This window comes from Pezoporus occidentalis, unplaced genomic scaffold (genome assembly GCF_034315485.1).
Source record: "Pezoporus occidentalis ecotype Australia unplaced genomic scaffold, CSIRO_AGI_Poc_V1 ctg259, whole genome shotgun sequence".
Classification (NCBI taxonomy): domain Eukaryota; kingdom Metazoa; phylum Chordata; class Aves; order Psittaciformes; family Psittacidae; genus Pezoporus; species Pezoporus occidentalis.
The window spans coordinates 300,374-326,033 of NW_026914491.1; the positions used below are offsets into that span (position 1 = coordinate 300,374).

The window sequence follows — 25,660 nt, forward strand, 5'->3', positions numbered from 1 at the left end:
TCGGTCCGCGGTACACTGTATATATTTATATATAAACAAGGACAGCAGTGCTGTGATGTTGCAATGAGGAACAGCTGCTCTGGTGCTGGATGCTCCCGGAAGATCTGGTGCTGCAGTTCGAATGGAGAGATCAGGGGCACGGCCAAAGCCAGGTGAAGTTTCTGTGCACCGGCTGCCATCCGGCCTTCCCTCCGGCGCGCGGTGCAAGGGGGTGGCGGGGCTCTCAGCGTGCAGACAAACCTCTCGCGCCGTGCCTCAGGAGTAGATGGTGATGACCTCCCGGCCCCCACCGCGCACCAGGAGCACTCGGTCCAGGTGCTCCGTCAGCACCTCCAGGAACTCCATGTCTGCACGGCCGTCAAGGAGGACCAGCACCACAGCATGGGGACTGCTCTGCCCCATCCCTGCCAGGCCTCCAACCCAGGGAGCAGAGCCCAGGGCACCGACAGCCCCACAACAGAGCCTGGAGCTGTCCTGAGCCAAGGGGCCAGGGGAACCCAGCACCACTGGTGCCACACAGCGGGGACCGTGGCTGAGCCCACCGCAGCACTCACACATGTGGGTGCAATGTCAGGTGTCCCCAGCACCCGTCCCATGTACATCAGGTCTGCTGGGCCGGCAGCCTGATGCCAATGGGTGTCGGACCCAGCTTGGGGCAAGAGGTGTAGGGGAGTCTGGACTCAGGCCAGCCCGGGGCAGTGGCCCCACAGGAAGGATACAGTTCTCATCCCCTTTCCGGTTGCGGGGAGGCCCTGGCATGTTCAGCAGGACCAGCTTGGCGTCCTGGGACTTCTTCACAATCACCTCGTTGAGCTTCACGGCTGTGTGCATCCTCCGCACGTTGGACTGGTTCCTGCGGGTGACAGCACGTGTGGGCACAGGGACGGCTGCAGCCACCGGCCCCAAGGGGTGCCACGAGCTGGGGGGGGGCAGTGAGCTCTCTGCCCGCAGTGGCAGCGGTGAGCTGCAGGGCCATGCATGGTGCCCACGGGCAGCAGCACTACTGGTGCCCGAGCCAGCTCTGCAGGGAGCCCTCAGCAATGAGCCAGGGCAGGCAGGGCTGCATGGCCACAGGGGCTGCGCTGGCAGCACCAACCACACTCGTGCATGGGGCAACCGTGACGCTGTGAGCGTGGCCCAGCTTCCCCACCCCTGCCCCGGCCCCAGCCAAACCCACACTTACAGGTTCTCCCACTCCCTGCCAGGAGCACGACGGGGCCAGGGCGGAGGGAGAGAGAAAGAAAGAGAAGAGTGAGCGCCACGTGTGCCCCCACGTCCCTGCACACGCTGAGGGACCCCCCCACCCCACCTCCCACCACCAATCGCAGGGTTCAGCTCAGTGGCTGCAGGGGTCCCTCTGGGTAAAGTGCTGCCAGGGCCCTGCCTGGGGCAGGCAGGGATGACCGGGGTGCAGGATGCAGGGGGGAATGGGGTGGCAGCATGTGGGGCCGTACGGCTTCATGTTGAAGAAGTCCTTGATGCCCTCAGGGCTGACGGGGCTCTTGCTCTTGTTCTTCTCAGCAACAGACTTCTCCTTGGTCCAGGTGAGATGCACCTTCTCAGGGGCCGTCTCCACCTCGTCACCGGGGGACTGGGAGCTGCTGGAGAAGGTGGTGGCGTTTTTGTCATGGATGAGCTGGACCTGCAGAGAGGAGAGGGCGCCGGTGGGCAGGGGCTGGGGGCAGCCGGGAGCCCAGCCCTGTCCTGGCACCGTCCCTCACCTCCTCCTCCGGCTTCTCCTCGCCGTCGCCCCCCTGCTCCTCGGGAACGCTCAGGCGCAGGCGCGTGTTGGCTGGGTTCTTGCGCCGGATGGAGCCGCGGGACTCGTCCGTGATGCTCTGGATCTGTGCGGGACAGAGTCAGCCGGGGAGCAGGGCAGAGGGGGGTTGGCCGGGCAGACCCCAGCCTGCTGCCCCGCAGGATGAGTGCAGCAAAGCCGCCACGGGGCTGGACCCCCACAGGCTGTGCTGCAGCCTCACCTCCCGCTCCCGCTCGTTCTTGGTGAGGTGCATTTGCTTGAGGATCTGGGAGCGCTGCTCCATCACCAGAGTCTTCTCATAGGTGTAGGCAGAGATGTCGCTCTCGTGCTGTGGAGGGGAGCAGGAGAAACCATGGTGCAAGGTGAGCTGCACCCACTGCTCCCAGCCTGGCCCTGCAGTTCTCCATGGACCTATGTGTCCCTGTGGCAGTGGGTTTCCCCCACCATGGTCCCGTGTCCTCCCAGGGCAGGGTCAGTCTGGCTCCCCCACATGCAGCATCCCCAGCTGCGGCACATGCCCCATCCTAGCACTCACCATCTCCACCACCTCCACCTCCGCAGTGATGCGGAGGTGGTACAGGAACGTGGTCAGGTCCTTCTTCATCTGGATGCTGTTGTCGTCCATCTGCGCCACCGTGAAGATGCGCATCTTGCACTTGCGCCAGACCTGCAAGGGAGGGAGGCATGGCCACGGCCCGGCGGAGACGGCCCCGGCCCCCTGCCCCACACCGCGGGGCCCGGGCTACCTTGTGGTGCCGCAGGAGGAAGGGCAGCAGCATGAGCATCCCCCCGTCATGCACAATCCACCAGACGTCGATGTGGCCCTCAGAGAACCGCTCCTGGTTGCCTGGGAACATGGCGACGTTCTTGGCCACCAGCAGGGCCAGGTGCCCGGCCGTGGTCTCTCGCACCAGCTCTGGAGGGGAAGGGCCATGTCAACTGCAGCGGGTCACAGCCTCGCCGGCAGCGGCAGCACCCGCCCTTTGTGGCACCTACCAATGAAGTTCCTCCAGGTCTGGTGATCCTCCTTCTGGCGCCAGCTGCGGGGCCACCCCACCAGCACCGTGTTGTGCTGCAGCCCCCCCAGCCCGCTGGACTGGATGAGGTGGGACATCCCATCCCGCAGGTTGGAGGAGATCACGACCTGGCAGAAGCCCTTCACCTTCTCTGCTTCCATCAGGCGGCGGATGGACTGGAGGGCAGAGGGAGGTCAGAGACCAGGGGGACAGGGGATGGGCGCCCGGTGCAGCTATCAACCACAGCCCCAGCTGCAGCACCACAGCCTGTGGGTGCAGGGTGTGGGGTATGGAGCGTGGGTGCAGGGTGTGTGGTGCAGGCCCCTGTGCGGTGCCAGGTCTCCGTGCCCCAGGGCAGGCTGGCGGCTCCGGGCTGGCAGGGGTAAGCCCCGATGGTGAGCGGCGCTGGCGCATGGCTGCACTGTGCCGAGCAGGGGGTGTCCCCGTGCCGGGGCTCTGCCGGGCGGCGGAGCAGCAATTAGAGGTATTTACACAGAGAAATTATAACGTGTCTGCATGGGAGAGAAAGTGTTTGCTTCCGAGGGCTTAATCTCGTTAATATGATGCTGGGCTGGGGGTGGGGATGGCTTTGCTGCAGCAGGGAAGGAACCGAGTCCCACCCTGGCACTGGGGCTGGGGGGCCATGGGGTGGGGCGGGGGGCTCTGGGGAGGGTCGGGGCTGTGGCAGCTGTGGCAGCTGCAGGACAGTGGAGGGGCTGCTCAGAACAGCAGCACCTTGCCAGGCTGTGCCATGCCGTGTGCCATGTACCATGTGCTGTACCACATGCTATGTGCCAGGCCATGTACCATGCACCGTGCCATGCCAAGCCCTGCTGCAGCTGAGACTGGGACCACTGCCTGCCTGGTGCTGCTGTCTCTGGAATCTGAGAAAGGGGGCATGGGTCCAGAGGTCCCCATAGTGCCCCAAGCACAGGCAAAACATCGAGTCTTTGGGCTCTACCCGGTGCCACCTCAGTGTTCTCCCGGCCAGCTGGGTCCACCAGCTCTGGCCATGGGGCAGCACCACTCCCAGGATGGCAGCAGCCCTGGCGTGGGCAGCTCTCACCTCCTCTGCCCTCTGTGCCTGTGGGTGGTTGTCCAGGAAGGTCCCTTCCAGCACGGAGGCCACGATGGTGAGGCCCTTGCCAGCCTTGAGCTGCGACGTGAAGGACAGGAGCTGGGGGTGCACCACGTTCTGCTCCTGATCTCCACGGACCAGGACCAGCAGCTGTGGCCTGAAAGGATGGTTCTGCAGTCAGTGCCCATGTCCCAGCCAGCCCCGGTCCCCCTGGTCCCCACAGCTCCCCCAGCCTCACCTCCAGTTCTTGGTGTGGGGGGGTCCCTCCTCCAGCCGCAGCAGGGCATAGCGGGCTGCGCTCAGGGACAGCCCCCGGATCCCGTCTCCCCATTCCTTCTCCGCCCTGTGGGAACCGTCAGCAGGTAAGGGATGCTCCGGCCATGGATCACCACCCTGGCACGCCGGAGCACCCCAGGACGAGCAGCCTGGGGCATCTGTCAGTGCTGGGCAGGGTCTGTGGCACCCCCAGCCGCCCTTACCCACGGTACTCGATGTATTTGTAGATGAGGCCAGCGATGAGCATGGCGACCAGGGCATAGTACCAGGAGCAGATGAACATCAGCGCCAGGCAGAGGCTCATGCCCAGGAATGACAGGGTCCTGCAGAGAGCAACGTGTGCTCAGCGTGCCCTGGCCCGCAGCAGTGACCGGGGTGGTGGGGGGTGACAGGGTGCGGCAGGACACCCGTTCATTCCTGTCCCATCCCATCGCTGCTCACCAGTGGTAGTAGCGGAACCGGGGCCGCCAGTTGGGCGTTCGCAGCAGCGTCTGCACTGCACATGCCAGGTTGACAAACATGTAGCACATGAGGAAAAACCTGCAGGAGAGAGCATGAGGTTGAGCCGGGAGCTCCAGGGCCACAGCCGGATCCCACCGCACCTCCCAGCCCCGTGTGGCCGATGCTGGAGCGGGACCCTCCAATGGACAAGGGAGCTGGGGGACACAGAGCAACCAGACCCCAACACCAGGCAAGGAGGGGCTCTGGGGTCCCTGAGGGGTTCCCTTCTTCCTGGGCAGGGGCTGGGGCAATGGGGACAAAACCCCTGAGGAGCTGAGACCCACAAGTGCCACCCGCCTGGCCTGGGTGAGGGAACGTGGGCCCATCCGCCACTCGCAAAGGTGTGTGTGGACAGAGCATGCTGCCTACATGGAGAGGATGGGAGCCACCTCGTCCAGGGAGGCGATCAGGATCCCGATCTCGCAGATGCAGGCTGTAAGCAGCAGTGCCCATGTTGGCTCCCCATTGGCTTTGCCGTGGCCGAAGACCTGGGAGAGACGGGGAGGGCACGCGTCAGAACCCCCCCACCGTGCACCCAGCCCTGCCAGAAGCAGGGGCCAGGGGTCACATGGGAGCTGACACATCCCAAGCCAGTCGGGTGCCCCATCCCTGGCAGTGTTCAAGGCCAGGTAGGACAGAGCCTTGGGAAACACGGTCTAATGTGAGGCATCCCTGCCCATGGCAGCGGCGTGGAACTGGATGATCTTAAGGTCCTTTCCAACCCAAACCATTCTGTGATTCTATGGCAGGTCCTACCAGGTCAGCGGTCCCAGGGCTGGCAGGACTGGTTCCCACTGCTGGTACAGCCCCATTCCTGGCAGACCCCCCACCCAGAGCGGCCCCTGTGCCCCCGGGACCCCACCCAGGGATGAGCCCCAGCTCAGTCAGTGTGGAGTCAGGCACCCCGTGCCTGGGACGGACACGCTGCAGCTGTGGGAACAGGGGGGGCCCGGTGCAAGGCAGGCGACAGGGGTGCGTGTCTGGATGCATTAGAGGCTGCGGGCGGCGCGAGCGAGCGAGAGGAAGGGAGGATAAAATTAGCCCGTTCTTCCCTGGGGGGAGCTGTCGGCTCGGATTTGGGGAGATGAGGTTGTGAGAACGCGTCTTCGGAGAGCACATAAATACGAAGCGGCACGGCAGCGGGGGGGTGCCCTTTCCCACACTAGCGTCTCACCGACACCGCAGCCCACTGCGGCCGCCCACCGCCGGTAACCGCGGGAGGAGGGCAGGCAGCGCGGGCGCTCACCAGGCTCCCGTGCTGGGAGAGCCACGGCCATGGTGGGTGCTCGGGGCTGGCTGGGCTCGGGGGACACCTACCCTGAGGAAGGGCACGATCCCATCCCTGGAGATGGCTTGCAGGAGGCGGGGGGCTCCTGTGAGGCTCTGCAGCCCAGCCCCACACGTGGAGAAGAAGGAGCCGATGACAATGACCCATGGGGATGGCCATGCCAGGGTGCCAACCACCAGGTTCCCATTCACAGCTTCACCAAACCTGTGGGGCAGCAGCATCACCTGTGGCTCCATCCTGTGGCTGAGCCCCATGAATGCCACAGGAGCACAGCTCAGCCCCACAGGCAGGTTAGACACTGAGAGACACCACCATGGGGGGACCGGACAGGATCAGGGAAGGGCCCTGCCCTGGCTGGTGATGGTCCCCAGTTTCCCGGGGGCAAGCACGGGAGTGGGGTCTCAGGTACTGGGAGTCTGTCCCCATCCTGGCACGCGTGGACAAGGGGAGGCAGGGGACGGGCGCTCCCCGTTCCCTGTGCCGGGAGGAAGCCGCTAAGGCTGCGTGTGGCTGGATCCCGGTTGTGCTGGTGCTGGCAGCCCAGAAGTGTCACCTGCAGCGGCAGTGCGCTGGGCTGCCCCAGATCCGCCTGTTGACAAACGAGCGCTGCCGGCAGCGTGGGAGCGGGAGGAAGGGCTGCGGATGCGCAGCAAAACATCGGGGGGGGGGGGGGGGGGGGGGGGCAGGCACGACATGACAGGGCACAAACGAGCCCTTAACGCCTGTTACAAGTTCGGGTCTCCCCCGAGAGCCCCCCCCCCCAAACCCCCTGCGCTCTCACCCCAGATCCCCGCAGACCCCTCCTTCTGCCCGGTGTGCCCCAGCTGCAGCCCCCCACCAGTGTCCCCACCTCCCATCGGGGCCACTCTGCCTCAGCCCGTTCCCGGGGCCCTGCACGGCCGTGGGACACTCACTTGTCACGCAGGACGACCCCCTCGATGCACGCCCCGAAAAGGACGACAGAGCTGATATCTGCCAGCTGGTCAAGGAGAGCCAGGAGGCTGTGGAGTCCCCCCGTGAACCACCACCACCACCGGTGGGGTGCCGGGACCCCTGTCCCAGCCCAGTGGAGCACCCAAGCGGGTCCCTGAACAGCAAACCCACACAGCCCCAGCCCATGGCCCAGGCTTAGGCGAGTCCTGAAGGATACAGACAGCAGAGGTGGTGGCGATGGCCAGGATGGTGCCTGTGGGGATGGACTTCTGGGCGTCCCGCAGGTCTCCGGAGCGGTTGGAGCCGGCCATGATGCCTGGGATGAGAGCGGATGGTGCCGGTGCAGCCCCGAGCAGCACAGCTCATGCCAGGCACAGTGCGAGCCCTGGGTGCTGCAGGGCACCAGCTCTGCAGTGTGCGAGGACAGGCAGCGGGCACAGAGCTGGCAGTGGAGCTGGCACTGCCATGACTCGGGGTCCCCAGTCCACCCTTCCCTGTGCCCCTCAGCACTTCCCCTCCCCAAGCCGCAGTCTGAGGCCACTCAAGGATTAGCTCAAAATGCTTTTAAGTGACTTGTCTCATTAGCCCTTAATTAGCTCAATCTGTGATGGCGGCTGCAGCAGTGACAGGGTCCAGCCCAGCCGCTGCGCTGGGAAGGCAGGAGACCAGGCTGGGACACAGCTGGGACATGGCTGGGACCAGCAGGTCCGGCACAGCCAGAGGGACGACCCGCGTTCCTGTTGTGGCATCGGCCACGGCTGCCACCGCACAGCCCTGCAGCCGCCTGCAGCTCAGCCCGTGTCACCGAGGGGACGGCACCAGCACCACACAAACACCGGGACCTGCGGCCGGCGGGCGCGGGCGGGATGCCGGCAGGGTCCGTGTGCGGAGCGGCGCTGCAGGGTCCGCCCGGCTGGAGGGCCCCCCCCCGCCCCGCAGCGCCAGACTCGGCCGGTGATCGCCCTGCCCGGGACAACCCTGGGAGGACCCCGGCTCCGGCATTAGCGAAGTGGGACCCGCCGGCGGCACCGCGGCGGCTCCGCAGCGGGACTGGGCCGGGGGGGGCTCCTCCGCCCCCGGGAGCTATAAATATCTGAGCGCTGGGACGTCAGCGCCGAGCGGCTCCGTCAGATCTGGAGCGCGGGTGGGTGCGCGGGAGGTGCGGGCTGCGATCCATCCCCGCATCCATCCCTGCATCCATCCTCACATCCATCCCCGCATCCATCCCTGCATCCATCCTCACATCCATCCCCGCATCCATCCCTGCATCCATCCTCACATCCATCCCCGCATCCATCCCTGCATCCACCCTCACATCCATCCCTGCGCTCACCCTCACATCCATCCCTGCACCCAACCCGATATCCATCCCTGCACCTATCCCTACACCAATCCCCACACTCAGCACGAGGCAGTGCACATTGGGCTGTGCCAGAGCACATCATGGCACATGTGCCAAACAGTGCCCCTTGGCATGACCACAGCTCCCACCTGTGACCGAGGGGAAGTAGATGCCGACAAGCAGCGTGAAGTAAGAAGTCATGTCACTGAAGACGTAGGGCTGGTCCATGTCCACCGGTGTGTCAGGGGTGCTCACAGAGGGCAGCCCCCGCTTCTCCACAATCACACCCTTGGTCAGGTACGAGCTCCAGAGGTTCTCTGTGAGGAGGCAGAGGCTGGCATGAGGAGGTGCTGGAGAGTCACCCACACCCAGCACAGCACCTCCTGCCCCACAGCCCAAAGGGACGGAGCACCACCTCTCCCCACTCCAGCATCACTGAGCACCAGGGCCACTGGCATCGAGCAGGTGAGGGACATGGCATCCCCAGCCTGTCATGAATGCGCAAAAACACCCAGATAGGCAGCACGGGTGAACAAGTGGAGTGGGTCTGTCCTGCTACTGGTATCAATCCTGCAAGATACTGGAGCAGATGACACAGGATTGTGGTAGCAAATAATTAAGAGGGTAATATAATTAATGCTGATCAACAGAGGTTTAAGGAAAGTGGATCGTGTCAGAGCAACTTGGTAATGTTTGTGATGGGATTACGAGCGCAGGGCTGATGTAACAGGCTTAGTGGCCCTCCGCGTGCTGCCTTGGCTGCGCATCACAGTGAGAAACTGGAGCAGCAGAGAGCAGCCAGCACCTGGGAACAGCTACTGAGTGGGTCCACAGGGACCAGCCCTCAGCACCCTCCCAGAACAGCTCATTTCTCCCCTCAGGGACACCCAGTGCCTGGGCACAGCCATCCCCAGCCAACTCTGCCGGCACGGCGTGGTGCCACCCTGATTCGCAATGTTGCCAGCCCAGTCAGATGGTGTCAGCCCTGGCTCTGCCCTGCACATCCCAGATGAGGGAGCGTTTGCTGGCTGCTGCCCTGACTGTCAGGCTGGGTTGGGGACTGCATCCCCTCCCCAGCAGAAAAGGGCTGTACTCAGCGGCCAGATCCTCCTCCACAAGTCCTCAGGCTTTTGACCGAGGCTCCAGGTCACAAGACCTCAGACCATGAGGAGCCTCTCGAATACCCAGGGAATGCACTCTACCACCTTGCTGTGACACAGCCTGCTAGCCACAGCCCCAAGCACCACAGGCTTGGTGAAGTCCAAGCTCCCACAGCCGGGTCCAACAACCCAAGCGTGGCACTGAGCATTGGCCTCCCCTGCCCACTGTGGACTGTGAGCACCTGGCAAATGGACCAGCGGCTCCAGGAAAACAGCTCACAGGTGGCTCCTCCCAGCAAAGCCACGAGCAGTTCTGCAGCCATGGCCCCTCTCCAGGTGCCGCTGCAGCCGCAGCAACAAAGTGCCCCTTAGGAGCGATCGCTCCTCACAAAACCTCAGATCAATACCAGCCTTTCCAAAGGCCAAGCAGAAGTGGAGGGAGGATTTATTCCTCCCCAGCCTTTGGGCATCCTTGGAGCCATCCTGCTGCAGTCCGGCTGGCGCAGACCCCACGCAGGCAGCTACAGCACCCAGCTCAGTTGATGGTGCTGGAGTCCATCCTGCTGCTTGGTACAGTGTGAGCGCGGCTCACTGTGCCCAAGTGGCAGAGCAGCCCATGGCAGGGATCACCCACGGCAGGGATCACCCACAGCAGGGATCACCCAGCTGCCCCCACAACACCAGCCTGGCATGGCCAAGGGGCTGGCCACCCATCTGTGCCCACAATGCCCCCCATGGCACCAGCCTCTCCACCAGCCCTGCCAGCATGGCCACTGCCCCACCACAGCTCCCCCGGGGCTTGCCATAAAATCACAGAACCACAGCCTGGTTTGAGTTGAAGAGAACTTAAGGCTCCTCCAGCTCCAACCCCTGCCACGGGCAGGGACACCTTCCCCTGGAGCAGCTTGCTCCAAGCCCCATCCAGCCTGGCCTTGAACACTGCCAGGGATGGGGCAGCCACAGCTTCTCTGGGCACCCTGTGCCAGCGCCTCAGCACCCTCATATGGAAGAACTCCTTCCTAATGTCTCATTTGTGCCTAGTCCTGTGCCTCTTCCTTGCACCCACATCCCCACACCTCCCTCCCTGCTCTTCCAGCCCTGTGCCCATTCCCATGCCTCTGCCCCTGTGCCAAGCCCACCTTGGATAAGGCCACTGGCGGCACCAGGGATGCCCTCGATCTCGGTCACGTTGTTCATGGTGAAGTACTCATCACAGGTGGCATTGAGGAAGCGGGAGGTGCAGAAGAGCTCCCAGAGCTTGGAGCCCACCGTCTCGTTCCCCTCCATCACCACCTTGGTGCAGAGGTCAAAGCCGTGGCGTGAGAGGGTCCTGTTGCCCAGGAGGCAGATCCTGGAGGGGAGCAGGCACTCAGCACATGCACACACACAGTGGCCCTGCCGGAGCCCCATGGGACACCGTACTCACGGGAAGCTCGGTGGGTCGAAGGCTGACTTGATGACACCAGCATAGATAGCGAGGATGGAGAGGATGACGCAGCCCAGGAAGACCAGGGCAAACTTGTTGACGTACTTGACCCCCACAAACACCACCGTGGCCATGCAGGTCAGCACACAGGTGCCGTACACACGCATGTTGTTGAGCATCGCTGCTGCCTCGCCGCTGGCGTCCTCTGCCTTGAAGATGGCCATAGCCGGGAAGATGTAGGCCTGGGAGAGAGTCATGGCATCACTGCTAAAAGTCTTGTGGAGGGGACCCCTCAGCCCCACTGCAAAGCCTCAGCTCCCTGACAGGCCATGAGGAGCAGGCAGCATGGGCAGGCAAAGGCTGAGCTGCCCTGCCAGGACTTGAGCCCTCGGCACCATGTGAGTGGAAGACCCAGACACGCACCAGCAGGATTTCGATGGTGCCCAGGATGTACATGGCGCCGGCAAAGGTGGTGCCCAGGTAGAAGCAGAGCCCCACGGCCCCACCAAACTCAGGTCCCAGGGAGCGCGAGATCATGTAGTAGGATCCACCCGCTGCAAAGAGAGCAAAGATGGGTCCCAGCCAGACCCCGTGGCAACCTCAGCCCTGCCAGGTATCCCAGGGGGCCGGATGGAGCCAGGGCAGCCCTGGACCCTGCTCCAGCATGAAGTAGGATGCAGTCCCCAGGGCCCCAGAGCAGCCAGGCTGGCAGAGCTGTTTCACGGGAGCCCAGCAGCCAGGTGTGACGGCTTTGCGGACACGTTGTCCCCTGGGACACCAGATGGGCAATGAAGCCTCAGGAACACGGGCCATGTCCTGCTCCATCCTCCCAGAGGAGCCCTTACAGTGGTGCTGCTGGGATCGATGGTCCCACTGCAGCAGCAGGATGATGAATAGCTTTAATTGCACCGTGTGCTGGGGCCATCAGTGCCATGCCCAGCCCATGGCAGAGCAGCCCACGGCAGATCAACCATGGCAGTGCAGCTCCCCGGGCTGGACGTGCTCTGGGGGTGCCAGCCCGCACACCAGACCCCGCGGTGCCTCCCGGGGCAGAGACCCCACCGCCCAGCCCGCGGCTCCCATCCTCCTGCCACCGCGTCTCCCCCGCGGCCGCGCCAGGCTGGCGTTGGGAGGAGCCGCGGCTGGCGGCTCTCGCTCCATCTGCACCTCGCTGCTCTGGGGACGGGTGAGAGCTCCAGCTCCGCGCTCCCCAGGGCCATGGGGAACCCGCACGGGGGGTGGCAGGAGCCGGGGGGCGGCTGGTGGCGCTGTGAGCTCCCATGCAACACGGACACAGGGACCCGCAGGGAGCCGGCGGCCCTCGCCCATGGCACACACACGGACGCGGGCTCGGCTGTACCTGGCACCACACCGTTGGTGGCGATCGCGCTCATGGAAATGGCCGTCAGCATCGTCTGTGGGAAGAAACACGATGTCAGCGCCTGGCAGAGCTCCCTCCACGCTTGGGAGCAGGAAGGGAGAGCTGGGACCACGCTGGGACATGGGGCTCCCTGGGACCATGCTGAGATGTGCCACAGGACCAGGACGGGTAGATGGATGGACGGGCAGGCAGGCAGTTGCCTGGCAGTGCTGCGAGGGGCAGGCAGTCCCTGGGCTGCCCAGGATGCTGCCCATATTCAGCCCCCTGACCCTGGGGTCGCTGTCCTGTTGGGATGGCTCATTGCAGCACGGCATATGGGGCCAGGGCAAGGGATCCCCCTCCACAACCCTCCCTCCACATCCCCCCATCACATCCCCTCACATGGCTGCTATGATCTGGGTCACCATTTGAGCATCGTTCTGCTGCCGATTCCTTTGGGAAGCAGAAGGCTTCTCCTTGCTCTAAGAGGGGCACAGGCAGGGCAGTATATGCCCGCATCCACAGCCTGCCCAGCCTGACTGGTGAACCCCAGACCTTAGGGAGGTAAGGGGGGACCCGGCAGCTCCATCACTCACGCAAGAGCAGCAGAGGAAGACCATGCAGAAGGACTCCATGATGCCGGCAATCCCCACCACCCAGGTGAGGCGCAGGAAAAGAATGACCCCAAAGATGTTCTGGAGACAGGGCAGGTAGACGCCCATGAAGGTGCCCATCCGTGGGGCCTGCCAAGGGAACAGGCAGCCATCAAAGCTCACAGGCCTGGCTGGCAGAGGAGCGAGGGGTCCTGCTCCTCCTGCAACACAGCCAGGGACCCTGGTTGAAAGCACTGCCCAGCACATGCCCGGGGGCCTGGGAGAAGGGGCTGCATCCCCCACCTGAACCGGCTTCTTCTTGCCCCCGTCATTGTTCTCAGCCTCCTCGTGCTCCCGGCTCCCCTGCGGCAGGTTGGTGTAGTTGGCCAGGCCACTCAGCAGGGACGAGACCATGGGGCTGGTGTCCATCTCCTCCTGCAGACAGCAGAGCCCAGCGCCATGAGGACAGGCCTTCAGGGCCCTGGCCAGCCCCACAACACCAGCTCCTCACCAGATGCCACTGCACTGCCTGCCCCGCAGGCATGGCTGCAGCAGAGCGGACCCAGCCTGAGGCTCTGTTTGGGTGCCAGGGTGCAGATCAGGTGCTGTGGGAGCTGCCCAGCTGAGCCCCCTCCCCATGGACCCCTCTTCCCACCATGCATGCCCTACCTCAAAGAGGGCCATGTTCTTGCCATCGTACTCTTTTCCCTTCTCCAGGTCTGTGCTATTGATGAAGGGGCTGCTCTCCTTGGGATTGCCATCTCCTGTGGGGACAGTGCAGAGTCACCCACGCAGTCCCAGCCCCAGCCTGTGCTGCAAGAGCGGCCACCCTGCAAGGCTGTTGCTGCTGGGGGCTGCAGCTGCACCCAGCTCCTGTGGTAGGGGCCATGGGCACCGCACTTGTGCCCAGTCCCAGGACAGGCAAGGGCAGCTCCTGTGTCCAGCCATCAGCATCACCTCTGGGCCACACATGGTCAGGGGAGGCTCCTGCCTGTCCCCAGGAGCCACGTGCTGCCCTGCGCGGCCAGGCGCATCCGCGCAGTGAGGTGAGTGGTGTGGATCCATGGGGAACCCTCCCAGCAGGATGCTGGCAGCAATAACTCACGGTGGGTGAGCGCGCTGGGGCTACTCACAGCGCTGTGCCTGCAGCGGCAGGATGCGGCCAGATGCTCTGCATGCAATTGTAGCAGGGATGGTCCCGGCATGGTTCCCGGGAGTGCGGCGAGTGGCCAGAATCCTGGTCGTGCTCCACAACATGCACCATGGGAGCAGGGCCTGCAGTCTCACTGGCTGCACCTCAAGGCAGGGAGGTGTCTGGAGGTGCCACCACTGAGGGCAGGCACTGCTGGGCCATGGGAGAGGCCACAGCTTGCAGAGCCTGCAGAGCTGCTGGGACAGGGCCATGGCTGCTCACTGCATTAACGACCTCATGCAGAAGAAACCCGGAGCCGGCTTAATAGCAAGGAAAACAGCCGAGCTGCAGAGCAGCAGAAATAAATCAGGCTGGAAATGGAGCAGCAGCGAAGATGGTGCTGCCGGAGTGGTGTAGCCCTGAGTGGAGGCCCAAAACAAGGGGGGCAGGGGCAGTGAGAGCCTGGGAAGCCAAAGGACATGGTGATGGGCAGAGAGGCTCAGTGGGTGATGGCCCCTATGGCACAAAGAAACCAGCCCTGAGTGGGAGGAGAGGGGCTCCTCACCACACGCCCATTCACCCATCATGGCCCTGCAGCCAGGGCAATGGCCCTGCTGGTGGCAGCAGCTCTGCAGGGCAGGCTGCCTGCACATGCAGGAATAAAGACCCACTCCACATCCCAGGACAGGGGCAAGAGCCATCCCCTCCACTGGCCTTGAGCACAGAGCCTGGGGGTGCCCAGAGAGGATGCAGGGGGGACCCATGGTCCAGGGCAGTGCCAACACCCACCCCCTGCGGGACAGACCCCACAACTGTTTGGAGCAGGTCCTTTGCAGGCCTCCTGCCTGTTGACTCATGTTCGGGATCCTGGGAGCCAGCGTGCAGTGGTGATTCACCATCTGCATTCATCATGGCTGACCGGAGGTGAAGCCCTGAGTGCCACAGGTAATGCTGACCCACAGGCTGTCCCCCATCTCTCAGCAGTCCCTGGTCCCCTCCAGCACAGGGCAGCAGCATCCCCAGCAGTACAACTGAAGTGAAAGAAGAGCCCAACCCTACTTCTGGGCAGGAATGGCTGTGGTGGCAGCACCCGGACACCCCACCCTCATCCCGGACCCCTTTAGATGGATGCCTGGCACCATGTGCTTCACGGCTGGCACGTGGTCTGCCCCGTGTCCCCCACCAAAGGATGTGCAGGGGGGTCTCAGCATGGACCAACATGCTCCTTGCTGGGGTTTGGTCTCAAGAGCCGCACCCAGCACTCAGCAGTGCTGGGCAGCAGTGCAGGCTGGCACACCCCTGCTGGCCATGGCTCCCACCCACTGCACCGGCTCTGGCACCATGTGGATGTGGGATGCCCACTATGCCAATAGGACACCCCCAGGGGTGCAGGAACGGGGGTGTCAGAGCCACCTCTGCTCCCCGGGACCCCATGCAGGGCTGGACAGCGCCGGGGAGCACGGGGACAGGGTCAGCGCGGGGGGGGGGGAGACCGAGGCCCGGGGGCCTCACAGGGAGAGCAGAGCCCACGGGGCCTCGCCGCCTCCTGGTACCCGGCGACGACATCACTGCGCTGGTTTCCATGGCAACGGCGAGCCACGGCCGCCCGCTCCCGCGCTTATGTAACGCACCGGTGCCCCCCGCGTCTCGGCCACCGGCATCGGCCACCGACTGGCCCGACGGGCCCCACCGACAGACAGCAGCACCCCCGGGTGCCCGTGCTCCAACCCGCCGGCACTGCCGGCACCAAACCTCGCCGCCCCTCTGCCCTGTCCCGGCGCGCCAGCCCTCTGCATCACCACATGGACCACGGCTCCGAGCCGGCACCGCCCGGGCTGCCAGGGCCAGAGGGGCCACAGGAGCCCCTCGCCGGGTGGTGCCGCCGGGAGGGGCGGGAGGTGGGGATCCAGGGATGGACACGGCACAGCTCCGGCATTCCTGGGGCACGGCTCAGGGGAACCCTGACCCCCAGGCTGGAAGGAGTTAAGCGCCAGGGCCGCGGGGTCCCAGGTGACAACGCGCTCCCCGCTCCTGCCGGAGACCATTTTGCCGCAGAGGGGCTGGTGCAGCCTCTCCTCAGCAGCTGCCACAGGATCTGTGCTCTGTGCAGGCAGCGGCACGCAGGACCCCGCAGCCCGGCCAGGGCAGGGCTCACCCTACCACCCACCGGCCCGGCGGCACCGAGGGGGTGACACCTCCCGGCCACGGGGCACACGGACACTGCCGGTGCCCCCGCACCAGCCAGGCCTGCCCATGCCCCCAGCAGAGCCCCAGGCGAGCAGCTCGGGGGCAGGACGAGGCCGGGCAGCGGCTTGGGAGAGGCAGTGTGAGCAGAGCCGAGCTGAGCTGTGCCAGGCTTCGATCCCGGCGCTCAGCTGCCCCCTCCCCAGGGATCGCTCAACACGAATCGGCCTTTTAATTTGCTGCGGCGGCTGGAAGGGCTCGCGGCGGGATTGCTGGCAGGAACCCGCAGCCCTGCTGTGGGCACCGCGCCGTCCCGCTCGCCGCGGGGTTACCACCGGCCCTGCCTGCTCAGGGCATTCAAAGGCCGACCTCGCTGCCCATCTCAGCACCCCGAGAGCCAAGGGACCATCCCTGTGTCCCAGATCTTACCTGCCCCACAGGGCAGTGCTCTGGCTGCAGTATCAGCCACAGTCTGATCTCCTAATGGCTTTTAACTCAGCCCTAAATTAGGTTGGGAAGCGTCATGTCCCCCATCCCAAATCCTCCCTAATCACTTTACATGGTGCAGGGCACCAAGCGCTGCCTGCAGGGAGTCCGAGCAGCCAACCCCTATGGGCTAATTAAACAGAGCTGCTGCCTCCTCCTGCCCAGCCACAGCCAGCCTGTCCTGTCCATGGCACCCCGTGAGGGCCAGCTCCCTTGCACCACCAGGCACCTCCGTTAGTGCTCCTGCAGCACCTGAGGGCCTGCCCGGTGCTGGCACAGGAGTGCTGACAGCACAGAGCCCCTGCATGAGCCTGGCCACTGACCCCTCCTGTGGCACCCCTTGCACCAGTCCCAACATCCCGGGGCCAGCAGCAGTGCAGCAGCTGCTCGTGCGCCCGGGGCTGCCCCAGGGCTCCTCCAGGCACTCAGGGCACCTTGAGTTTTGCCAGAGTGTTCTGAGAAGCCTCCTCCTGCTCCCCGGGGCTCTGCCCGCAGCCAGCGGCAAGGTGCACCCCAGGGTGACCCCAGCAGCACAACGAGCACATGGGTGAGCACGTGGCCCTGGCTCGTGTCCCCAGCTGCTGCTGTTCTGCAGGAGCTGCTGTCTGGGGCAGCCATGGTGCTGTTCTGTCACCCCCAGGCATGAAGGGGACTTGGCCGCTCATCCACTGGCCTGGCCCTGGGCCACTGGTCAGGGAGTGCCTAAATCAGATGGGGATGGCCAAAGGACCCTTATGGTGTCTGGCACCTCTGCTCCCACCCAGGCTTCCTTCTCTCTTCAGCAAGGTTATCTATCTGCCAGCTGCCCCCCTTGGAGAAGCAGCAGAGCTTCCATGCCCCGCCAAGGCAGCAACAACCAGTGGCCGGGGCAGCACTGGCCCGTGTGGCAGTGTGTGCAGCAGTGCCGGCTCCTGCGGTGCTGGGGTGGAGGATGGTCCCCCCACCCTGGACTGTGCTTTGCCCCTCCAGCCAGAGAGCACACCAAATGGCTTTTTGGGCAGGATTCTTTCACTGCTTGACCCAAATTGGACCAACTGCTACTTCAGACCTATCCTCTTCCTTCCTAAACCCGGGATTATCCTCTCTTTGATCAGCCAGCCCTGCAGGCGCAGGATTTCAGCACAGGCGCTTTGCCTGGCTGCATTTTAACAGCTTCCCAAATTCCCTGACAGCCAGAGCTCTGCCTTGGAAATCGCTGTGGACTGAAGCTCCAGCAAAGCTCCCAGCCCAGGGTCTGCCCTCCTTGGTCAGCCCAGTGCCTCCAGCAGCCTGCATCGGGGCTGTGCCTGACATTTCCACACCCCAAACAGCAGTAAAAGCTGCCAGCCTGGACACTGCAGACAGCAGTCCTGCCCCCTCCCGAACTCCCCACCACCTCCCCAGAGGGTCTGCCACGGTCCCAACCCTCTCTGGGCTGCCAGGACTGGAGCCCTTCCAGCCCTTGTCATGAGGCCGGCACAGGCTGTCCAGTGCAGGGATACTGCTCGGCCTTTCCAACAGAAATGGCCTAAGCAGCACCCAAGGCTTCAGCAGTTCTACTGGGCTCAGCAAGTCCCTCCCTTGCCAGTGCTGGAGCAGCCAGGACTCATGGGGGGGCCTGCTGGCATGCAACAGCTCTGCCACCCACCCTGGGTCATCCATGTTCCCTGCAAACAGGCCCTGCACAGAGAGCTCAGTGCAATCCTTGGCATGGGGGGTGATCCCCCACCCCTGCAGCAGCCGCCCTCACCATAGGTGTAGGGGGCTCTGCCCTACCACTCCCCACAGATCCTCCGCCAAGCCCCCAGGGCCCCAGTGCCTCCAGCCCTGCTCCTGCCAGCCCACAGGACACCATCTCACCAGGCCCAGCTCCAGGGACAGACTGCCTGGTCCATCTGTAGTAGCACCATGCCCAGCCTTCCCGCCAGACCCCAGCAAGGCAGAAACGCCTGCCGCCACTGCCGCGATGGAAATAGCAGGATAGATCCTGGTGCTGTAGAGGGCAAGGGGAGGGAGAGAGCCCAGGGAAGGGCACGGCTGGGTGCCAGTGTGGCTCCCCCCAACCCAGAAAGGTGCTCCCAGAAAACTCCTGCAAGCCCTGACCTTGAGTGCCACGAATAAACAAGCAAATAAACAGGCTCAGGTCAGTGGAGCAGAGCAAACACTAAAACCCTCATCACAGCCGTGCCCAGAGCCTTACTGCAGGCAGCAGGGACTTCTGCAGCAGCTGCCAGAGGCAGCTGTCCCCTCCTGGCTGGAGTGTTCAGACCCCACGAGGGGACCTGGTGTGGGGCTGGGGGATCAGAGACACTACAGGTCCCCTCGGATACACTGCTGTATTTCCCTAGCTCCAAACCATCCCTGTGCCCCACAGGGCACCTGCAGGAGAGGGAGCTGCACGGCCCCGCAGGGAGCTCCGGCCAAAGAGCCAGCGGCCAAGTGGCCACAGACTGCGGGGCTGCAGCTCCAGACCCTCACCTGCAGATCGCAGGCCCCAGCCTGCCTGCACTGCGCCGGGCTGCAGCACGCCCGGCACGCCTCGGGCTGGATCGAGGGGACCGGCTCGGCTCAGCACAAGGCTCGGTTCGGCACGGCAAGGCTCGGCTCGTCCTGGCACGGCTCAGCTCGGCACCGCCGCGGCCCCGGTCCGAACGGCTCCTGCCGGCCCCGGCGCGGGGCCCGGGCGGCCGCTTCAGCACCGCGGACAGCGGCATCGGCCCCGGGGGACTGAGGATGCGGGAGAGGCGGCGGGAACGGGATGGGGGGGATACCGGGGATGGGGGTCTGCCGGGGATGGGGGTGTACCGGAGAGGGGGGGCGGCTGCCGGAGATGGGGGGCGGCAGCGGAGGTGAGGGAAGCGGGAGGGAAGGATGGGGGGGCGGCAGCCGGAGATGGGGGGCGGCAGAAGGGAGGGTTGGGGGGGCAGCAACGGGGATGTGGGAGGCGGGAGGAAAGGATGGGGAGGAGGAAGCCAGGGATGGGGGGGTAGCAGTCGAGGGGGGGGATGGTGGGGAGGAGGTAGCTGGGGTGGGGAGGTAAGTGTGGGGACCCCTGCGGGGGCACCGGCGGGCGGGAGCGGGCCGCTGCAGCGGCCGCCGGGGGCTGTCCGGGAGGTGTCAGAGGTCGGTGCCCGCAGCGCAGCTCGCAGCCCCGGCCCGGGAGGAGGCTCCCTGGTGAGCCCCGGGCACGGCTCGGCCCCACCGCAGCCGCTGCTCCAGCCGCGCTGCCGTTCCCCGGGACTGCCGCAGCGGCGACAGCGGGGCCGGGGCTGCGCGGAGGCGCCGGGAGCGGGAACAGCTCCGCACCGTCCACCGCAGCCCCGCGGGGCCGCGGACCATGAGCCATCGCCGCGGCCGGTGCTGGTGCCGGTGCTGCCCGCCCCCAACCTCCGCGGCTCCGGGCTCCGCGCTGCCTCCGCCACCCGCCCTGCAGGGGCGGCCGCCCCGGGCAGCCCCGATGCCGGTGCCTCACCTTGGCTGGCGCCGCCGTCGCCGTCCTCGCAGTCGGCCAGGTTGTTCAGCATGGCGCCGGCTGCCCGCCGCTGCCCGGGAGCTGCGAGCTCCGCGCTCCGCAGCCAGCCGCGTCCCCGCGCCGCCCCCCGCCGCCGCCGGTGGGAGGGGGCTGCAGTGCGGAGGCGCCCGGGCTCACGGCTCAGCCCGGCCGCTCACTTCATCACGTATGCGGGAGGCATTGCCCCCGCCGCCGCGGGGAGGGGAGCAGCGGCGAGCGGGGGAGGGCGCGGAGCGGAGCGGGGCCGCCCCCCGGCTGCACCAGGCGGGGGGTTGGGGGCAGAACTGGGGCAGGGCAGCGCTGCGGGACAGCCCCGCACCCCCAGCCCTCAGCAGCCCCCGGCGCAGGCCCGGGACCGGCACCGGGTCGGGGGGTGCAGCGGGACAGACCCTGCGCATCCCCAGGGACCAGGGAGAGACCCTGCCCGCAGCTCCCGGGTGGGGCAGCGGCGGCGAGGACACGACCGCAGGCAGTAGTGCCCTGGCCGGGGGCCAGCCCCTGCCTCAGCAGTCGGACCTGCCCGAGGCCCCCAGTATCCAAGGGCAGCCCGGGAGCAGGGGAACACAGACCACCCAGCAGCAGGGCCGAGGCTGCTGACCCCGCTTTGCCAGGCATCCGCACCCTGCAAGCGTTGGAAACGCTACCTGCAGCCGGGAGCTGGCTTGGGCTGACCCCCGGCGTCCCCAGGAGGGAGCTGGGGTCACACAGTGCCCACTAACACCCCTGCACACCTCTCCCGACCTGCAGCACGGCAGATCCAGGGCTGATCCTGGAGAAAGGCTGTGAAGGGACAGACTGCCCAGGCCCTGCTGAGCCCATCCTCAGCAGAGCCGCGAGTCTTGGGGCCACCTTTGATCTGGGGGCTGCTGGCAGGACCCCGCAGGGCGGCTCACAACCCCCCCCTACTCTCACCCACTAATCCGGGAGGATCCCAGCCCTGGAGCTGGCTGCAGCTCCCAACATCTCCTCAGGCGCGCTGAGATCATGACAGCCTGCTGGCGTTAGTTACTTCTTGACGGCTGTAATTAATTGTTTACTTTCTCCTGGTACGGGGCCAGCTGCTCTGCAGCGCAGAGGCTCCCGGCCCTCACCTCCTACCTTGGGGCAGGAGGAATCGGGCACTAACAGAAGCCCCAGCCCTGCCTCGGCTGCTGCAGCCAGGATCCCCAGACCCAGCATCCCCTGGGAGCAGGAGCCACACCAGCACAACTCCAACTCCGCAGCAAGGGCCATGGGATGGCCACAAGCAGGGTGGACAGCTTGGGGGCTACTCCTGCCCTCACCCGGCCCCCAGACTCCCTCCCAGCCCAGGACTCTGCATGCTGTGGGGCTGACCCTGCCCAGCCACAGCAGCAGCATCCCTTTGCCCCCTTGTCCCTCAGCCTTGAGCAGGAGACTTCACCAGAGCAAGGGGCTGCCTCTTCTCAAGTAATAGGACTGACCCCCACATTCTGCCTGAGCAGGCAGGGCTGCAGGCAGGGCTGCAGGCAGAGCCACTTGGCATGGTGTTTCCTGGGGGTCTGCAGAGTCCATGCACACGTGGAGGGCAGGGGGCTGGGGGCTGCACAGGGGCCACGGTGAGTGCTGAGCACCAAGAGGGTGGTTTTGCACAAGAGGCTGCAGTGCGTGGGTTCGGCACAAGAGGGATTTTCCTGCTAAAACAGATGGGGGGCAGGGAGCACGTGAAAGACCACTAATCCCCTAATCCCTGGATTATGGCTCCATTTCAGGGGCTGGGATTTGCCAGCAGCATGGGGGGCTACATTATCAATTGCATTTATTTATCTCATGCGCAGGGTCCCACAGACACAGTGAGGCACATGGAACATGTCCCCAGGACAGAGCCAGACCGAGAGGGCTCAACCCTCCCAGCACAGAAGTGACCTGACCCTGGCCCATGAGCATGATATCCTGGGCTGGGGTATATGGCCCCAGTGCTCCAGGAATGGAGAGGCTGGACATGGCCTGTGCAGCATCCATGGCCCTTGTGCTGCCTGCAGCGCCAGTGCCAGACCCCTTTCCTGGCACTCCGCAGCTCCCAGGCTGAGGAAAAAGGGGTCTAGCAGTGGGGCTGCAGCAGTGCAGGGGCAGAGGAGCTGGGGATGAAGGGAGGCAGCTGGCTTTCCCTGGGCATGGGGGGGGAATCAGCTGCAAGTGGCCCCCACACCCGGGTGCAGGCTGGATTCTGGCATGGGGCCAGGCACAGCATCAGTGCCCCACTTAACTGCAAGAGGATGCCCAGGAATGACGAGGGAGAGCTGCACAGCTCCTCTGCCAGGCCAAGGGGTTGGCACAGCAGAGCTGGACCAATTCCCTGTGATGCCTCTGCACCCCCCCGGGATGGAGACTGCTGAGCTATGCAAGACCCCAAAAGCCTGAGCTGGTCTGGGACATGGAGCATCCCTGCAAACTGTGCAACTGCAGACACCGCAGAGCCACCTGAGCACGTCCCAGACCCTCCTGCATCCCCTGTGGCAAACAGAGCCTGGGTGGGGGATCCATCCCCACAGCCCTGCCCCTGCAGCCGGCACACAGCCCTTGCTCATCCTGATGCCAGCAGCAGTTGAACCTCTCAGGAGCGTGACACACACCAGTGGCGCTGGGAAACCTCCTAAGGGCACGGAGCGGGCAGCCTGGCAGCAGCATGATGGGGAGGTCAGGGCCACCGCGCTGCAGAGATGCCCGTGCTGCACTCCTGTAGCAATCCCCGGGCACCGTCACAGCCTGCCTGACCCTCACCCTGTCTGGACGGCAGTTCCAGCACCAGGGGCTCAAGGGCACAAGGCCAGAAGAGACCCCCAAGAGGACAGGGGGCAGTGGGGCTATCCCAGGAGATTTGCATCATGGTGTGTCCCGCGCCGATGTCCTGACACCCCATGACACCATGGGCTGCCTGTTCTGCAGCACCTCAGAATGATGGAGGGATCTTGCTCATCCCCATGCAGACAGGTCAGGGCCCTGCGGCCAGCAACAGGGCAATAACAGAGCCTGAAGGTGACAGAGCCACGGGGGCCAGGAGCCGGTGAAGCTGCCCAAGGCCAAGAGCAGAAGGGTGGTTGTGGGGCGGGGCAGGGCAGGAGGCCGCGAGCTTCTGCATCACGAGAGCCCTGCACCACGCACAGCTGGCACGGGCCAGATGCGCTGCCAGCAGCAGGGCAGAGGCAGCGGGAGCCCAGCACGGGGATCAGCCTTGGGAGCGATCAGCCACCGGCCCCCGCTGCCGTTCAGAGCCGCCGAGGAGCTCCTGAGCAGCCCCGTGCCAGTGGCTGCAGCTGAGCGAGGGTGAGGAGCGGCTGTTACCAAGGGTCTGGCACCGGAGCGCAGCTGACCAAGTCACTGGGCTGTCCTGTGTCCCACACACCCCCCGGCCCGGGCCCCCCGGCCCTGGCACCCCACCAGAGCACCCCGCAGCAGGTTCAGTGGCACGGAGAGGCCTTGGGCACGTGCTGCACGTGGCAGTTGGGGCTTGGGCTGCCCCAGGGACCCAGGGAGCAGAGCAGTGTGGTCGGCAGGGGGGGCTGGATCCCCCACCCGCACAGCCCCGCAGAGCCTGCCCCACACACACCCCCCAGCCCTCCCGGGGTAGCGGCCCCCCTGCACTAGGGGTCCCCAGTGGCCCCCTCCCGCTTGGGGCTACCCCCAGCTCCGCTGCCGCACACAGCTGACAGCCCCACGGCGGGTCCGGGAGAGCGGCTGGACCCCCCCAGCACCAGGAACCGCCGGCAGGGATGACACCGGGCCCGGTTTCCATGGGAACCAGAGAGGCTCCTTAACCGGTTGGTTGCCATGGCGACTGCCGCCGAACGGGGCTGCCTCGGGACACGGCGGAGGGGGCTCCTCTCCGGGGATGTTCCGGTGCCCCCCCCCAAGCCAGGGCGGCCGCATCGGGGCCAGAGCCCGGGGCTGGGGCGGGGGCGGGGGGGACCCCTGCGGGGCGGGGCCAAGGGCGGGGCGGGGCGGGAGGGGCGTGGCCAGAGGGCGGGGCACACCCGCGCCAGAGGCTGCCCTGTCCCGTCCCGGCAGCGCCCCCTGGCGGCACCGAGATCGCGCGCACCCCGCAGCGCCCCCCCCGGCACCGGGCGGCAGCTCCGGGCCCGCACCGCGCTGAGCCCCCCCCAGCGCTGCCCCCGGGCAGAGCGCGGCACCAGCCCGCGGCCGGAGCTCCCACCCCGGTACCGAGCCCCGCGGCCGGCTGCAGCCCCCACCCCGGCCTCTACCAGCCCAGCGTGACGTGGGGCAGGACAGGAGTGCCGCTTGCGAGCCCCCGCCTGCGGCCCGGCCCAGCCCCATCGCCCCCAGGCCGCCCTGCAGGTACAGCCCCACGGCAGTCACTCAACCATCCCCCCGGGGCTGCACCCACAGCAACACGGGGCATGAATGCGGGCAGCCTCAGGGCTCCCCCGCCTGCTGCCCGACCCCCGGCACACGCTCCCCACCACACTGAGCCGCGGTGCAGGGTCAGTCCAGGCAGCGGCCGTAAGGGCTGGGCTGCCACCGTCCTTTGCGAGGGCACAAGGTCAAAGCTCAGCCAGAGGGACACCATCCCTGCCACAGCCCCTACGGTGTAGCCCCCCCAGCACCCCCAGCCAGCCTCGCTCTGCACACGGCCCCGCACGAGCACATCAGCCACCCAGCTGCTGACTGCTCCGGGAGGGCCACGGGCTCCAGCTGTGGTTCCAGCTGTGGCTCCAGCTCAGAAGGGGCTGCTCTGCCCCAGTGCAGCCCATGGGCCAGGCCCAGCTGCGCCAGGATGCCATGGGGTGACACGCAGCCCTGGCACCACACACGGGGGCACAGCCCGGCCTGGACTCTGCGGCCCCATCCAGCTGCTCGCTGCCTCCCACCCGCGCCCTTCGCCAAGGGTGCAAGGTCACAGCTCCGAGCAGCGCAGTGCTGCCGTCGGCTGGGTGTCTGGGATCGATACAGCTCCGGTAACAGCGCAGCCCTGCCACGACATCCCCTGGGCACCGCAGGGCGACGGCCTGCCAACCCCCATGCCCACCGCAGCCCCATGGGTCACCGCCGCCACCACCACCTTCCCCACACTCTCACACCAGCCCAGCTACAGCCCACCCTCCTTGACAAGGAGGGGCACGCAGCCTCGCACCCCGCAGCCATGTCCCTGCGAGCCAGCTGTGATCCCACTGTCGGTCCTGCCTCACTCCACTCCACTCCATAGCGACAGCCCCCCCGAGGAGTGGGGGCAGCCCCGGAAAGAGCCCGTGTACGAGGAGGCCTGCCCGGGCGACCAGGACGTGCTCCCCGCTCTGCTCCCGCCGGCTCCCGAGTCCTGCAGCTCCACGGCAGCCCCTCTCAGGGGGTCCCCAGCACCTCCCAGGGGCCCGGCCGACCGACTGCCAGCCCCGGGCTGCCCTGCACGCCCCCACGGTGCCCCGACGTCTCGTCCCTGCCCCGCGGACCCGACCCACGGACCCTGCCCCACGCCGTTCCCCACAGGCTGTGCCCCACGAGCTCTGCCCTACGAAGATTCCCCCTCCGCCGGCCCCGCCGCCCCTGCCCCGGCGCTCACCTCTGGTGTCGCGGCCGGGCTGGCGGCCGCCGCCGCCGGATGCGCGGTCGGGACCGCGGCCGGGAGCGGGGCCGTGGCGGGGCAGCGCGGTGACGGTGAACCTCCGGCTCATGGCCCCGCCGCCTCCACAAGTGGCTCCGGGCCCCGGCTGCCGCCGAGCGCGGCC

General features: G+C 66.1%; 1 protein-coding gene across 2 annotated transcripts; it reads right to left on the reverse strand.

Annotated features, from left to right (window-relative positions):
- On the reverse strand, positions 1–25,660 carry SLC12A5 (solute carrier family 12 member 5). Of its 2 annotated transcripts, none has more exons than XM_062623746.1 (26): positions 25,495–25,660; positions 13,342–13,436; positions 12,976–13,107; positions 12,676–12,822; positions 12,080–12,134; positions 11,143–11,273; positions 10,720–10,961; positions 10,433–10,644; positions 8,343–8,510; positions 7,069–7,167; positions 6,833–6,890; positions 5,948–6,122; positions 5,000–5,118; positions 4,571–4,669; positions 4,333–4,452; positions 4,092–4,196; positions 3,842–4,010; positions 2,756–2,951; positions 2,506–2,675; positions 2,295–2,426; positions 1,980–2,087; positions 1,722–1,844; positions 1,455–1,642; positions 1,184–1,198; positions 720–853; positions 1–347 (listed from the first exon to the last, which is right to left on the reverse strand). In XM_062623746.1, exons 1-26 carry the CDS (start codon positions 25,604–25,606, stop codon positions 256–258), a joined length of 3,396 nt encoding a protein of 1,131 aa, XP_062479730.1. In that variant the 5' UTR covers positions 25,607–25,660; the 3' UTR covers positions 1–255. The 2 variants fall into 2 exon arrangements, with proteins under 2 accessions (XP_062479730.1, XP_062479731.1); XM_062623747.1 differs by lacking the exon at positions 25,495–25,660 and adding an exon at positions 19,926–20,189.